Source organism: Sparus aurata, chromosome 21 (genome assembly GCF_900880675.1).
Source record: "Sparus aurata chromosome 21, fSpaAur1.1, whole genome shotgun sequence".
Lineage (NCBI taxonomy): Eukaryota > Metazoa > Chordata > Actinopteri > Spariformes > Sparidae > Sparus > Sparus aurata.
The window spans coordinates 33,651,854-33,667,426 of NC_044207.1; the positions used below are offsets into that span (position 1 = coordinate 33,651,854).

Consider the following 15,573-nt stretch of genomic DNA (forward strand, 5'->3'; position numbering starts at 1 on the left):
TAAAGTAACCCTCTAACAAGAACTAAACCACAAAGAAAAACTTCTTTGGCTCCTGAGAGTTGGACATGTGCCCTCCTCTCTCCCGGCCCAGCAGCCTCTCAGCCCCGTGTACCTGTACCTGGCTCAGGTGTGCATGTGTTCCTGTCCGATGTGTCACCGTACGTACCCGGGGCATGGTGAGGACCAGGTGTCCGGTGGTTTGGGACCTCTGAGCTGTCGAGCTGTCGGGCTTCACTTCAGCAGGCAGAACCATCTGAAATATCTGCAGATTAAATTATTCATAACTTTAATTAAGAAGATTAATGCGCTGATCTGGCACCGCCGCTGTCCCAGTGTGTCAAATGACTTTAATCATTAGTGGACCTTTTTATAGGTACACTTTCCAGAAAAGACTTAGGAGTGTGACCAGAATAGCTTCAGCTGAGAACAGCAGCAATCAGTCACTGGAGCGAAATCCTATGAAAACCTAAACGACCCATGTGGGAGGAAAAATAGGGACAAAATTAGATTTTTCCATTTTTCCTTTCACTTTAGTTTCCTTCTGAGGGGGAATTCAGGGGACACCACGCCAACAGCAGGGAGAAGAAGGAAAACTCAAGCCGTCCTCGACCTGCGCTGCAGCTGTCAGGTGATACTGACGTGATATACACACCTGATGACTCCTCCAGTCGATTCCCTGTGCACCTCCAAACAAGTTCATATTTAGAACGAATTTTAAAGGCCTGGGTTGATGTATCACTGAGTAAATCACACCACCCGTCCAATCAGGCTGACCCCTGGCATAAAACAACCATCCATAAATACACTAACAGCCTGAAGCGGAGCCATGACATTCAGGACTCTGGCAGCGAGGGCTCAAGAACTCCAAACGTGCAGGATTCTGTGTTTATAATTGGTTTGCTGGAGGCTGGAAACAAAAAGAAATGACACCTCTTGGATTTATATGCGGCCAAACAGCTGTTTAATCAGGCTTAAAGGTTGCTGCGGCCTGTTAGTGGGAGATTAAAAACATCCACACATTTCCTCTGTGCTGCTGCGGGAAGGCAGATGTTAAAATGATGCGTACGCACATTAACCACGCAGAAACTGGGAAATATGAAAGCAGAATGAGCGGTGATGTGTCAGCTCACACAGACTAGTGAAGTTTTCTACAGATGATGAGGAGATTAAACATAAAGACAAAATAATAGTCAAAGAACTCGCAGCAACGAAGGCTGACTCGTGTCGCTTCACGTCGCCTGTTTCCAAGCTTTAAAGCTGCACTCGAACACACCGCAAAGACTTCAGCTGATAGAAAACTACAAACTATTTGGCGCCTGCTTGAGAGGAAATACGAGGAGATAATCAAACTGTTATGATAACGCAACGTTTGCTTATCAAAAAGTTGAAAACTTCACTGTTGATTAAAAATAAGGCGTAACTGCACTGAATGGGTGAATTTAGGTTGCTGTTACAAATGCAGTGAGTACAGTTTGATGCAGATGGAGAACACTGCTGGGCCTTGGAGGAGGTATGCACTCTACTGAGTGCAATTACAGCTGCATATACGCTCAACAACAATAGACATGCAACAACTCGTCAGTCACACAAACACAAATGTAGGGAATGTAAATTCGCCTGCCGGTGCAGATGTGAGGCTCAGCTGTCCGTTTTAGAGGTCAAGCACACATTTGCTCTTTTTGATTGTGGGAGCGACTTCACTGGTCAGAGTTCACCAAAGCGGAACTCGCAAAGCCAAGATGTGGATTTGCTTTTTGCTCTTTCATGCGCATAGATTGGAAGGGAACTGGAGGTAGATTTGGGGGCAGAGTGAAGGAAACACATGCAGCTGGAATCGAGTCCGAAGTCTGAGTGGAGCTTCATGGCGTTCCCATAAAGTCTGTTTCTATATGAACACTATAAATATGATGATTGATGGTTCGCAGGGTTACATGTGATGAATGAGCGGGAGAGGCGCTATAAATAGCTCTAACTCTGTGTAATGGCAGTTCTTCTCATTGACAGATCAAAAGAGTGATGGAGCCACAAAACACCCGTATGTCAACATGCACACGGATGTTTAAGGGCGTTTTCTAGGTTCTCTGCTGGGAACAGTGGAAATGAGATGAAAAGAAGTCTGCATACTTCTGTCTCTAAGTGCACACACAGCTTCTGTCCTGAACCAACACTGCATCTGGTCCCTGGAGGTGAACTATGTGGGTCCAGTGACATGCAGAACCGAGCCGCCCTTCATGATGAACCACAGTGAGACTCGTGCAGATCTCACGCAGCGCCTGACACAAGATAATACAAGCTGCTCAACTTCTGCTGACAGCGAATCTCCCAGTTTAGCTCAGGTGATTACTGGTCATATTTTATTTACATCCACACTTTGGCTGATCAGTTTCAGATGTACTGGGGAAAGAGTTTCACTCTGGACAGATTCCATTTTGAAAAAAATAAAAAATAAAATGTGTCTGAAGTTCTCAGGATGTGTAATAAACTGTCTCCATTAATGCCTCAGCAGGACGCTTCAGTTTGATGACGCAGCAGCTTCTGACAGCATCTCATTTGCTCTAAATCTGACTCTTCATCCATCACACTCCTCTCTGCACCCGACTCAGCAACAAGCATCTTCTTCAGGAAATACACAGCAGCCTGTAATGACGTATGACTCACTCCATACCTTTGACTAATGTGTATGTAAGAAGGCGGAGTGAGAAAACATGAGGTTCAGCTTTATCTGTCAGCGTGAGCATTGCTGGAAACATTTTGGATGATACAAGTTCATAACAAAGGTCAATTTAACGCAGAATTGTCACATATTATATCTTTAATTCATCGTCATTCTTTTTTTCATTCTTTGAAGACTAAAATCAAAAATCAGTCAACACAGACCAAATCTGAATATCTCTATGATGGAAAATGTTGCTGACTAATGGTCTGACCTACAACTCCAGAAGTTAGAGGAGATTTAAGACGCGTGTCGAACTCTTTCTGCCCTTTAGGGTGTTAAAAGTCCTGAATTTATGCATTTGTTAGAAAGCTCAGAGTGTGCAGCCCAAACTGTGCGAGGACAGACTTCAGATGAAGATGTCGCCTCATCTTAAAGACTATCAACTAATCTATTAAAATCTCCACAGCGTACCTTTCCTTTGACGTTCACTCTGGCGTACGTTGGCTGAACGTCCACGTCTATCAAGGAGGTGTCCATGTGTCTGTGAGGGGAGAGAAGACGGAAGTCCAGGTCTGTTTGTATAACACCGATTATTTAACTAGTAGACAATCTGCTCTCGCTTTACACCTCGAATCAGACACTCACAACAAACATACAAGAAGGAAATCAACATCAACATACAGCTGAGACAAAAACAGCCACAGAAAACAGAGGAACAAATATTAAATACAGCTATTATGTGTAGATTATTAATCATAAACTACAGTAAAGATCTCATACAATTTTTATTTGGGAGATGGAGCTCATTGTTCCTGACCTGTAAACTGCCAGATCCAAGACGATCGCTTTGTTTTCTTCATCTTCAGTCAGACAGAAATCCAACCTTGTAAATGTACAAGAAGAAGAACAAGACATAAAAAACTGCAGAACTGCGAACAGTCTTCCTTAAATATTTAAATATACTGTAAGAGACACAAAACTGCTGCTGCTGCAACCATTTCATGTGTCCTTGGTTGTTTTCTCCGGCTACAACGAGACTCCTTACATGTGCAGAACTTGACTGAGAAAAATGTTGTTTATAAGTTTTCTTCAGCATTAAAGTTACCCAGTGATAGTTGTTTGTACATAAACAGGCTCACTGCAAACAGAAGCTACTAAAAGATGATTCTGCAACATTTTTGTCTCCAGCTGCTTCAGATGTTTAGCAGAATGCTGCAGCTCGATTTTACTGTGAAGCTCCAGAAATGTTCTGTGGAACTGCATCAGCGGCGTTGATGATAACTGACTTAAAAACAATTTGGGGTGAACTGTTCCTTTAACACCTAGAAGACTAAACATCACATTGCAGTTATTTGTTATTCTTCAAAACTGAGTGAAATAAAACTGTTTATTTATTAACATTAATTTAAAAAATCCTGCACACACTCTCAGTACTCAGACACGTTCAGGTGATCTACGGCTCTCTGACAGCCGCACTCCTAAATTCTTGGCCAGCTAATTAATTCAATCAGAACCTTTTCTCATGAGAAATACTGTGTTTGAGTGGCGTCAATCTAAAGTCTGACTTTACAAGCCATCCATGAAAAGGACGATAAAAACTGTTAACGTGACTGACATGATGCTTTGACTGTTATCACGCAGGCAGCAGTGAACCACACCGTGCTGTCTGCCTGCTGATGTGAAGCGATGTATCATATAAGGGATACATTCCTGACCTCAGTGTGTCCTCAGCTCAGATTACAAATGAAATCAGCCGTGTTTTTGAGGCCTCGACCCCTGTGGCCTTGCTCTGGATATAAACCTCTGGCTAATGGAGGGAGACCGGGGTGGCCCGCAGATATCAGGTTGCCCCTCCAGCTCACTGCTGTGAACCAATCCAGGACCGGAGATCAGAAACCGGAGGCCACAAATAAAGCAATCACACAGCACCTGGTAGCTCTTCATGCACCTCGCCGTCTGAGCAGTTTGACCACGACGAGGTAATCAGGGGGACTCACAGAAAACAAACAAACACTACAGGTATGAAGAAGTGTGAAGTGAATGAGAGTCGAGCTGTGACCCAAACAAAATTGAAGCAGCTGATTGGATGTGTTTTGTTGCTCTTGCTGAACGAAACAAGAACCAAAACCAATTATGTTGCTTGCTGCTGCATTCGCTGCTGCAGCTGAGTGGATCGGTCGATTTCCCTCGCAGTCAATCATCAGCTGGTCACACAGCAGCACTGCACGATCAATGAGCTGCTGCTGAGATGAGGTCCAGCCAGGGGTGGAAGAAGTATTCGGATACTTTACTCACCCACTGTAAAGATACTCTGGTACGAGTAAAGGTGTAAAGGTGAAGATTGCTCTTGAGTTGAAGTCTTAAAGTATCGGATATAAAATGAACAATAAAGATCTTATATATCAAAAGAACAAGTCATTTTTCTGCTCTTTTGGTTTTTGTTTGTATCGTTATGATAACATGATGATACAGTGACATTTCTTTATAACACAATCTGTCAGGGAAAGAAACACAAGCAGTTTAATAAAGAGACAGGCAGGTCCCAAATTCAACCCCATTATCTACAACATTCATGTTAAATCAAGATCGAAGGGAACTAAAATATAACATTATAACCACCTACTGTACAATAAGTCCTGGATGATGACAGCAAGTTCAAATAACTGAGTGAAACTGTGTTTGACGGTTTACGTGATCTGCTGCTGTGAGGCTGCAGATCTGAGCAGGCCAGCTGCTGAATAATCCTTAAAAAATACATGAATTAACGACAGGATGAGTGCGTGTGTTTACTTTGGCTCGTTGACGTTCATGACTCGTCCATCAGCAGTGATCAGCGTCCTCGGAGCCTTCGGCTTCTTCTCTTTCTCCCTGTAGAGAATACAGCCAAACATGAGTGTGTGTGTGTGTGTGTGTGTGTGTGTGTGTGTGTGTGTGTGTGTGTGTGTGTGTGTGTGTGTGTGTCTGTAAAAGGTGGACTGACAGACGACAGTAGGAGAGTTATGAGGTCTTTGGGGTGAAGGAGAGAGCCACCTCTCCTCCAGGGGTGTCAATAAAGGGAGTTACAACAGATGATGTGCAATAGTGGGTTTTACTGTAGGACACACACACACACACACACACACACACACACACACACACAGTTAATGAAAACAGAAAGTACATTTGGACCAAATCAGTTTCAAATCCTCAAACCTTTTATTTCTCCAGGTTTACAGCAGCAGCTCAACGTGTCCACAACCAAACCAGGATCCATTCTGTGCCGTGTGTTCACACAGCTGCTACATGTTGGCAGGTAAGACACACTTTGGACATACTTAATGTTTTCTATTTAATGCTGAATGGACAAGAAGGCACCAGTGATTCAGAAATCGTCGTAGCAGTTTTTACAAGGTTTTATATGTTTCTACCTACACAACAACTCTCAAAATTGTGTGATTTGTTAAGGGAGTCTGGTGATTTTTTGGTTACTAATTCAATGGTTGGATCAGATGAAACAGACCTTGTGTTCACAAAGATCTGCTGCTTACATTGGCAGGTTCTTCTTCTTCTCCTTCTTCATCTTCATCTTCCTTTCAAAATGATTGGTTACAGGAAAAGGATCTGAACTGAGGCCACTCGGAGTGTTTTCCCACCCACCAGTCCACCGCCTCCGAGACAAATGATTTCCTGTATTCTCATCAACATCTGCTGTACGAGCAGTCGCTCCACGAGCCACATGAAGCAGGCTGTGACAGGAGCACAGGCAGGGAAACTCTCACTTCACACGCGTCCATCTATTCAGCCCACTGAGCAGCAGATGAATGAGTCGGCGGTCAAGGCTGGTGTATGTTTAGCGCTCTGTGGAGGGTCGGCCATCACGACCTCTGCAGCCGTGCACCCGCCACAGAGAGGAGGGCTGTGATGGCGTGTTCGAAGAACCGTCAATCTGCTCAACTCAGGGACGTGAAGCTCCTGTTGTTATTCGAGCGCTGCGCTGCTGAGAGACCTCTAATGAGTTAAAGTGGTGCGGTTAGACGAGCGGTTAGCAAGGCGCTAACACTCGCTGGGTTAAAGGTTCCATTACCACTGAGATCATCCAGGTGACAGGAGGAAGCAGCATAAACACGTCAGATGGTCTCCTCATGCTACAGTAGAGAGCTAGAAGTGGAACGTGTTTTAACCAACAACCTATTCTTATTTACCGGCAGGTAATCATAAATTCAGGTCACATCATCTTTTGTAAATCAAAAGACAATTCATCAATATTTTCTCCCAGGTCAGGTGACCCATTGATTCAAAATCAATGTGATGTCTTCCTGTACTGCTCAGACGACGTAGATATGTTGGGTGGTAGTTTGTTTCTCTATGCATCTCCCATAGACTTCAATACAGCTGACACCACCGTCTGACACCACAGCAAGACTCAGTGACATAATGACACTTCCGCCTTGTTTTGGTTTCTTGGTTTGAGATGAGTTAAAGGGACAGTGTGTAATATATCAAGTATTTAGTGCCATCTAGCTGTGAGGTTCTACGCTGCAACACTCCTTTGCTCACCCCTCCCGTTCTGAAGACGTTGGAGACGTTCCGGAAGCTACGGTGGCCCTGACGGACAAGAAACTCATTTTCAAAATATGGACTCTTTCCCAACAGCGTCGAGTATTTCTACTGATTCAAGTAATGAGGTAAAGATGTAGTTAGTTATTGTTATTGTTGGTGACGAGTGCTTTCACTGAGCTCCCTCTCAGTTCCGCAGTCAAGCTAGCTCTGAGCGAAAACACGTTTAGTCTTACTACGTAGTACCACGTAGTGCTTTGTGTCCCTCTCGGCAGTCCGTATTTTTTTTAAAACCGGAAAGACATGGCGGCCTCCATAGAGCTTGCCCGTGCTATGTATACTCAGATAGGTAATTCTTCGCTCAGGAGGATAAGTCAGATTGTTGGCAGAGGTAATTGTACACCAATGAGGACTTACTTATGAACGAAGACGTTGATTTGAGTTAATAAATTACTTAAATCGTTCCACGCTGCTCCAAAACATGTACAGAAGTGAGTGAGAAGCTAAAATGAACAACACGCTGCAAATCAAAATCATGGAACCGGTTTTCTGAATGTTTGCAAACATTTCAACCAAACCCAGTGAAAAATCAGACACTGGTGAGACTCTGAATGAACACAAAAAGAAAAGCAAAAATTATGAAATCTAGATGTGAAGTCCAAACTTCAAAAAGGGAAGTTCTGGATTGATATCTTTCCAAAGACTGTTCTGTCCTCCTCATTCCTCTTCATCACTCCACCTCACTTCTAACAGCAGCGTTTCCCCGGCCTCTCCATCCTAAGGCATATACCGTTTACTCATCAAGGTCACAGTGGGGCTCTCTGCTCTATATAAACCTCTTCTGTAACTTTTTTTTTTCAGAGGGGTGTGACAGGGCGTCTATCAAACTGCTGAGTCATGGAGACATCAGTGGTGACAGCTCCACCTCTGGTTTCTATGGAGTCTAGAGCTGAGGACGATGTGTTTGGACAGCCTTCAGTAAGCCATGTCCAACTCTGTCTGCGGAGGAGGCTCAGAACTACGAGTACTGATCCACTTCACTCAGACCACAGACTGCACCTCCTGAAAAGTCTCAGTTTGGTGGTGTACTATAGACACCAATCAGCCCGAACATTAAAACCACTGATGGATGATGTGAACAGCATTGACCAGCAACACCAACCAAAACATGAGCTGTGTCTCAATCCAGGGGCTGCATCCTTCGAAGAATGAAAACTCTGGGGAGTTTACTATCTACGTCACCAGCTCCCCACGACCCTGCCGAGCCCCCAGGAAGGTCACCAGGCTTTGAAGCCAATCACGGAGGATCCTAGTGTTCTTATCGAGTCATTCTGCCCTTCTGAGCTCCATCTCCACGGCTGTGTGCATGTTTTTTATAACGTCCTTGGACCCAACCTTTGCATCATGAAGCGCTGCTCCTGTCGCCTGGCAACTATGACAGTATCTGGGTCCCTTGTTTTTTAAATGATTGTACATTTGAAAAGTGCATCCAGCTGCTATCTCATTTCGTGTGTCCATCGTAGTTGTCTTTTGTAAAAAACAAATCCAACCGTCATCAGTGCACAATGACTCTTGGGATACTGTGCGCAGCAAAGGATGCAGCGGTTGGATTCTTCAGAGCACGGGAAACAAAGGCTGCATTCCTCAGACGCATTTGAAGCAGGATCTGAAATGAGACGGCCTCAAATGCAGCCTTCATAGGATGCAGCACCTGAATTGAGACATACTGGTGCAGACCAAGTACAGCCCTTCATGGCAACAGCGCTCCCTGATGGCAGTGACCTCCCCAGCAGGACAACACGTCCCATAAACTGCTAACTGCTCATGAAAAGCCTCAGAAACACAACAAAGAGGTCAAGGCATCTACCTGACCTCCCCAGATCCCAAACCAATCAAGCAATAGTGGGACATCCCAGAACAGGTCTAATCCATGGGGGCCCCACTGTGGGCCGACCTAGCTAACACCCTTCGAGACCTCAAAATGTTTGTAGCAAATCCTGTGGGTTGAACTTCCCTTTGTTAAGATCTGGCCACAATGAACAAATGGACTGGGAAGGTCTGGACCAACCACGCAGTGGGACATAGGACACAAAACTTCCCTCCCAAAACAACTCCATCCTCAAAATGAAAGAAAAAGACAGACACACTCTCAATAACATTGTATAACATTGTTGCCACCACGATTACTGTTTTCTTTTAGTTTGTTAATTCGTCAACAGAATGTCGATAACCCAAGAAAATATTCCTGTTTTGATATCCGGTGTCACTATATAAATATCTTAATTAAAACATCCGACAACACACCACGTTATCTCCCTTTATGCAAATCTCCACCCGTCCATCTCGTCCATGCACGTCAGCTAACTGCACCCATTCATCAGCCTGTCAGCTTCATTCGACGTTAAAGCTCCACTGTGCTTTTAGGTTCAGTTCTACAGACTGCAGGCTCGTCTGGTGTTATCCTTCCTCTCAGAGGAACTGAGCAGCCATTAAACACAGAAGCGTCTCCTGGCTGACCTTATCGCAGGATCCACCTCAGGAGCAGGAAATTCATCTTTCTTGACAATCCAGTGACGGCACGACTGCATGCATCAAGTCAGCGCGCTCTGACAGCCACGCACAGGGAGGCGATAAAAACGGCAACACCGTATCACCCTGATTTTCTGCTTGGACAGCATGCAGGCCTGGGATGTTTTTATGATATAGATTAGGAAGCAGACTGTCACCGGTTGGCTTCTGAGCCATCACACTGGTTTTCTTCAAATGGAGCTTACCCAGGGGAATTACCTGACTTCTTATCGATACAAAGTGGTTTACCGTGCTCCTTACCGAGTTCTGGCTGCCATTTAATTTCAAGGAAGGACTCTGAATTAATAAACCATCACAAAAAATAGATTTATTCGGTCCACATTTACTATAGTAGCTGTATTTTCAGGTTCACAAACGTTCTACTACATTTATGTTACAAGGTAAATGAAGTGTTACAAATAACACATCCCTTTAAGGAGCGCAGGAAAAGACATCCAGAAGCAGGAAAGACGAGGCCTGATGAAACCTATCTGACACAAATAATGCAACAGCCAGACAACAAACAGTGAAATATACTTCAGGTTCATGTGAAAAGGCTCCTGTGGGCAGGAGATTAAGCAGCGGTGAGAGCAGGAACACAGCAGGAAACTGCTACAGTATTCATCATACGCAGCTCAGCTATCTGTGATCCTGTGGCTCGAGGTGTTAGGAAAACTAACCGCGGTGAGTGACAGAGCAGCGGGGTGAGGGGAGGGCCAACAGCAGACGTGACACTTCAGTCATTCGGTCCTCGTCTCAAGGAAAGTCTGAAGACGCTCAAGTCACAGTTTGTGTCAAGTCGCGTCAGGCAGAGTCTGTAGTTAAAGGACGAGTGCAATCAATAATGAAAAATGAATCCTCTCCTCCTCCTGATGATGGTCGTGGTCCACAGAACAGTTCTGGAGCTGCACAGTAAAACAGAGTTGCAGCAAACGTAACACAACTACTGTTTTGCCCCAAATTGGTTTTTAATAGATGTTATTTACACTCTTGATTAGCAGTCAAGCTCGTGCGAACACTTCAAACACGGTGTACTTTTAGTTTAACAGCTCTAATGAAGAGTTCATCTTAAAAAAGGTTCTAAATAACTTCCTTTCAGATGAGTCTGGGATCTCGGGCTGTGTGGCACCATTCTATTTATTTTTGTGGGTGTTTTTCTCCAGCTGCTTCAGGTGTTTTGGATAAAACTACAACAGTGTTTTACTGTGAAGCTCCAGAGATATTTTGTGGACCACAAAAACGTCACTGACTTTCCATCAGCATGGGGGTAAATTTTAAGTTCAGTCGAATCTTTTTTCTCCACAAAGAAACTGCAGCAGCCGTCAGTACAGACAACCTGTCAAATAATGATATAATGGCCGATTTATAACCTGGTCAAAAAGTATGACAATGAATTTAATTCATATTATAACTGTTGATATTTGACTAAATAAATATAATCAAACAAATAACTTCTTAAAAGCGTATCTGAGTTTCTGACAGACTGAACTGCAAACATGAAACCAACACAAACAAGTCGGTGATTCATCAAGTCTCAAGTCATGTCACGAGTCTTGACTCAAGTCATAAGTCCACTCCTCAGATGAACAGATATACAAAAGCTTTACAAGGTCATATTAAAAATATTTTTATGCAGAGAAATCGTGTTTTAAATAACACATCTACAGAGCTTGTAGAAAAAGAAATCTCTCCTGATGTTAGCTCGCGTAAGCAGCGTTAGGTAACAAACTGGCACTTTGGAGGGAGCAGATGATTCAGACAACATCGGTTTTGTGACGTGGATTCAATGGAGGGGGGATGCAATGACACATTAAGAGGCTGAATGTTATCAGTAACACCTTTAAAAGAAAAATCAGGTCCTGAAGGCGAACAGGTCTGAAGGGATCTGAGCAGAGCGAACACGCTGCAGTCTGCCCTTCACAGCGGGCAGCTTAAATGAAGCCGCTTCTGCAGCATCAAGGTTTTGCCGCCTTTAATGAATCTTGTCTTTTTTAATACGCCAACATTTTCATTTCTGCCAATCACACTTGTTTCTTTCTGACATTTTTATGCACAAATTTAAAGTGTGCATAAAAACAGGTGGATTAACAGAGCTGAGATAAAACTGTCTGAGTGTTTCTTCTCTCTCCTGAAGCTGACTGAGCTTCAGAAGAAGTGGACAGTCTGTCCAGTGACCAGAGGGCTGCTGTTGTTTTAATAATCAGAGCCAGCAGGAGCGTTTATCCCCCTGCGAACTGTCGGTACACAGAACCTGCTTCCTCTGTCAGAGTGCCCTTGGACAAAGTTGAACCCCGGACCGACCCTGAAGTCTCAGAGGAGCTGGAAGAGTGAAGGAGGCTCCGTTATTTATTTATTATTCTGGAGATATATTACATGTCAGGTTTATTGGTATGGTCTTTAATCACAGTTACTGTCCTGTCTTCGCCACACCAACGACTAACTGAAATTCACTGACAACAACTGCAGACTGAAAGCAACAAGATGTTGGAGATGAAAAGGAAGGAAACCGCTGCAGACAGAGATCACCCTTCAAGGACACTTCAGTCAACCGGAGAGAGATTCATATCTCAAAACAAATACAAGCTAACAAACTGAATATGTGTTCATGAGTATTGGAAGCAGGCAGCTGGTCAGAGAAGAAGACCTGCTGCTCCACTGGAGACGACCTGGAGTAACTTTCACTCCTGCAGCAGCTTCAGCAGGTCGTGAGGGCTGAACGTCGGCAGAGAAGCGTTATAATCATGTACTTGGCAACTAAACACAATGATTAGTAGAACAATCAAACACTCCATTACTTTTTAATGGACAGACTATACACATTTTAAATATGATAAAATTGAGGCGGAGATTAGACTGTTAAAGTACTTTTATCCTACAGATTTTAGAAGCAACCAGTCTGCAGCCTCGTCAGTGATTTTAAAGCATTTTCTGCCATTTTCCTCTTTTTTAATATGTTCAGGCAGACGCTGATCTTTATGAAGGAGTGTGAGACTTGTTAACTGTAAGATTATCTCAGGAGGGTCTTTTACCAATAACAACTAGTAAAAAGTACATTTTTGATGGCTGGAAATATGAAGGCACAGTGTTTTCTTTTCTGCTGCTGAAGGTGTAAGCTGCATGGAATCATGGGAGTTGTTGTCTCTTTAGTAAACCATCATTCCTCTACGGGACACAGGTAGAAATGTTCATGGTCGAGGTCATGTTTAAACGTTTTGTTCACACTATGTGATCTCTTTCTCCGACTTCTTTCCTCACTCTCTAATGGAAGTTATGGCGACAGGCGACTAAATTAAAAACATTGTAAGAGTAAATTTTAGTATTTCTCTGGTTTGAACAATTGCTGGAAACACTCGGGATAATGGAGGTTTGCAGCAAACAAACGTCTGGTTGAGTCAAAGCAGAATTCTTACATGTTATCTCACAACGGTTTGTTTTGTGGTCACGAGTCAGTCGTCACTGACGGGTTAGTAATAGCACAGAATCAGCGCGTTGATGTGTCCTCATCGGTCCACTGGCTGCGCTCACACAATGAAACCTTCCAGCTGATACGACTGCGCTGACAGAGGAAGGCAGAAGGTGTGTGTGAGTGTCAGAGAGGAGAAAGGAGGCGCAGTGAGGAGAGGATGTGCAACACGCACACCCAATTAACACCCCGGCAACAGGGTCACCTTAAGGGTGAGCACTAATTAGCAGCATGGCGGGAAAATTAATTAGATTTTAACGAATAATCTGCCAAGTCAGTACCAACCCGTCTGAATCACGCTACAGTCTGATTGGCCGACAAACACGCCTGACTTACATGAGATTATTCAGGAGGCCGCCGGCAGCGACCTGATGTTTACAGACGAGGCGGGAGAACGTCACCATGAGCTAAAAGTCCGACAGCTGTGAGATATTATCACTTCCTGTCATTGGAATGTCCGACATGTTAGCAGATGGTTACTGCCACATCCAGCAGACACGCAGGAACATCATCATCCCTAACTTCTGGCTTCTGACTTAGATAGAAAGTGCATTAACTCCCGTGTTAATTGACTCCACAGAAGTCACATGTGTTGTTTATCAGGTGCAGCTCCAGAACACACAGTCGACCTCTGTGAACACGTCTCCTCCTTTTATTTGCATCTAAAACGAGTGTTAAGGAATAAAGACGGACACATGAAGCAAAGCATTCAGTTCACACACTCAACCTTTGCTGTCTCGTCAGTTCACACAAACCATCTGTGTTTTAACCCGCCGATGAGTGCAGACACATAAATGAAATGTACAGTCGCGTCAGTGATGATGTTCCCTGTCTTCATCTGCCAGCCTTGTTTAACGAGAATTTACAGTCCGTGACAACAAACCGTCCACTCGCACGGAGCAGCCGTCGTCTACAACGTAAAAAACATGAATGTCAGCAACATTTTTGCCCTGAAACACTTTTGTTGAACACGCTTTATGTCTCTTTCATCGGCGTCGTGTTTGAGCGTGTGTGGCAGGCGGGCACAGCTTCACCTTCAGTGTCAGAGGCGGCAAAAGTCCACACATTCATTTCTCCTGTAGAACTACAGACACATGTGTTCAGTCAAAGCTAACTGAAGCTCACGTCATATTAATAGCATTCACTATTACACTTAAAGGCAGAATCAGTAAGATTTGTCCCAGCTGTTCCTAAACGCACCACAAAGACAGTCAAATAGTCACAGTCTGGGCTGGTAAAGTGTCTCGAGCACAGCAACAAATATAAAAACTACGACCATCCAGGCAGAGAGCTGCAGGGTGTCTGCAGGTGAACGATGGCCGGCGTCTCCAGACAGCGTGCAACATGGCCGATGCTGGCTGACATGTGAGCACAGTTACAACTTGTCCTGTTGAAAGTAATCCCTGCAGACCTCTATTCATTTTCTGTCCTGGTTTGTTTACTTCCACATCCACACGTGACGTAGCCACGTAGCCTCGTTACCCTCTGACCAAATTATTTTTTACAAAGCCCAGTTCATTCACTCAACACAGTTTATGGAAGTCCATTTTTTTCTTTTTTTAAAATTTGCTTTTCTCCACATTCCAGTCTCCCTCTCTGTCCTCCAAGCCTTTGTTTCATCTCACCACTGAAAATAATCATTTTCTTGCATTACAATTTTAATTGTTTCTGAAAAACTATTAAAATCATGAAGATTTTATATTTTTGGGGGTCTGTACCAAACAAACATGTGTTCCTACATCTGGAGAACAGGACAGCTCTACTGGTCTTCATAAAAATGTTTGTCACCACTAAAAGTGCAAATTCTGCGATTTGGAAATTGCATTTATTGCGATATTGACTCTTTAATAAACTGTGCAGAAGTAGTCAAACTCCTCCTGTAGTGTGACACAGCAGTCCCTGACGGTCAGCTCACCTGAACACACCATCAGTTCATCAATCAGGCTTATTGGCATCTCCCACCTGATTCATTAGTCACAAACACATCAGAAGAAAATCCTCTCTGACCGTCTGAACCTGCCGTTCTGTACGGTTTGTTCTGCTGCAGTAGCGACCCTGAAAACTTCTCATTAACCCGACAGATGAACCTGGACTGGAGCACCTGTGAAGGTAGCCTCATCCGTCCTGCTAATTGTCGTGTCAAAACCAGATATTTATGTCCGTTTGTTGCTGTTGAACTGATGTTTCCGTCCATCCTGTACTGAAAACAAATCACCTCCACCTCATGTGGTCAATAAAGAGACTTACTGATTGATCTCTTCTCCTGGTGATTGGCTGAGAAGGCAGCACTTGTTGACCAGATGACCTGTAGCCTCAGCACATTTCAGCATCGATATTCATGAAAAATGGT

At 43.9% G+C, this 15,573-nt stretch overlaps 1 protein-coding gene across 3 annotated transcripts in view; it reads right to left on the reverse strand.

Moving 5' to 3' along the window:
- The window catches only part of dnaaf11 (dynein axonemal assembly factor 11), a 35,138-nt gene that overhangs the window by 14,292 nt on the left and 5,273 nt on the right, over positions 1–15,573 (reverse strand). For all 3 annotated transcript variants that reach the window (XM_030403589.1, XM_030403590.1, XM_030403591.1), the window contains exons 7-10: positions 5,447–5,524; positions 3,474–3,539; positions 3,128–3,197; positions 167–262 (exon numbers count right to left, since the gene is read on the reverse strand). In XM_030403589.1, coding sequence (XP_030259449.1) covers positions 167–262; positions 3,128–3,197; positions 3,474–3,539; positions 5,447–5,524 — 310 coding nt within the window. The remainder of the gene's footprint in view (positions 1–166; positions 263–3,127; positions 3,198–3,473; positions 3,540–5,446; positions 5,525–15,573) is intronic.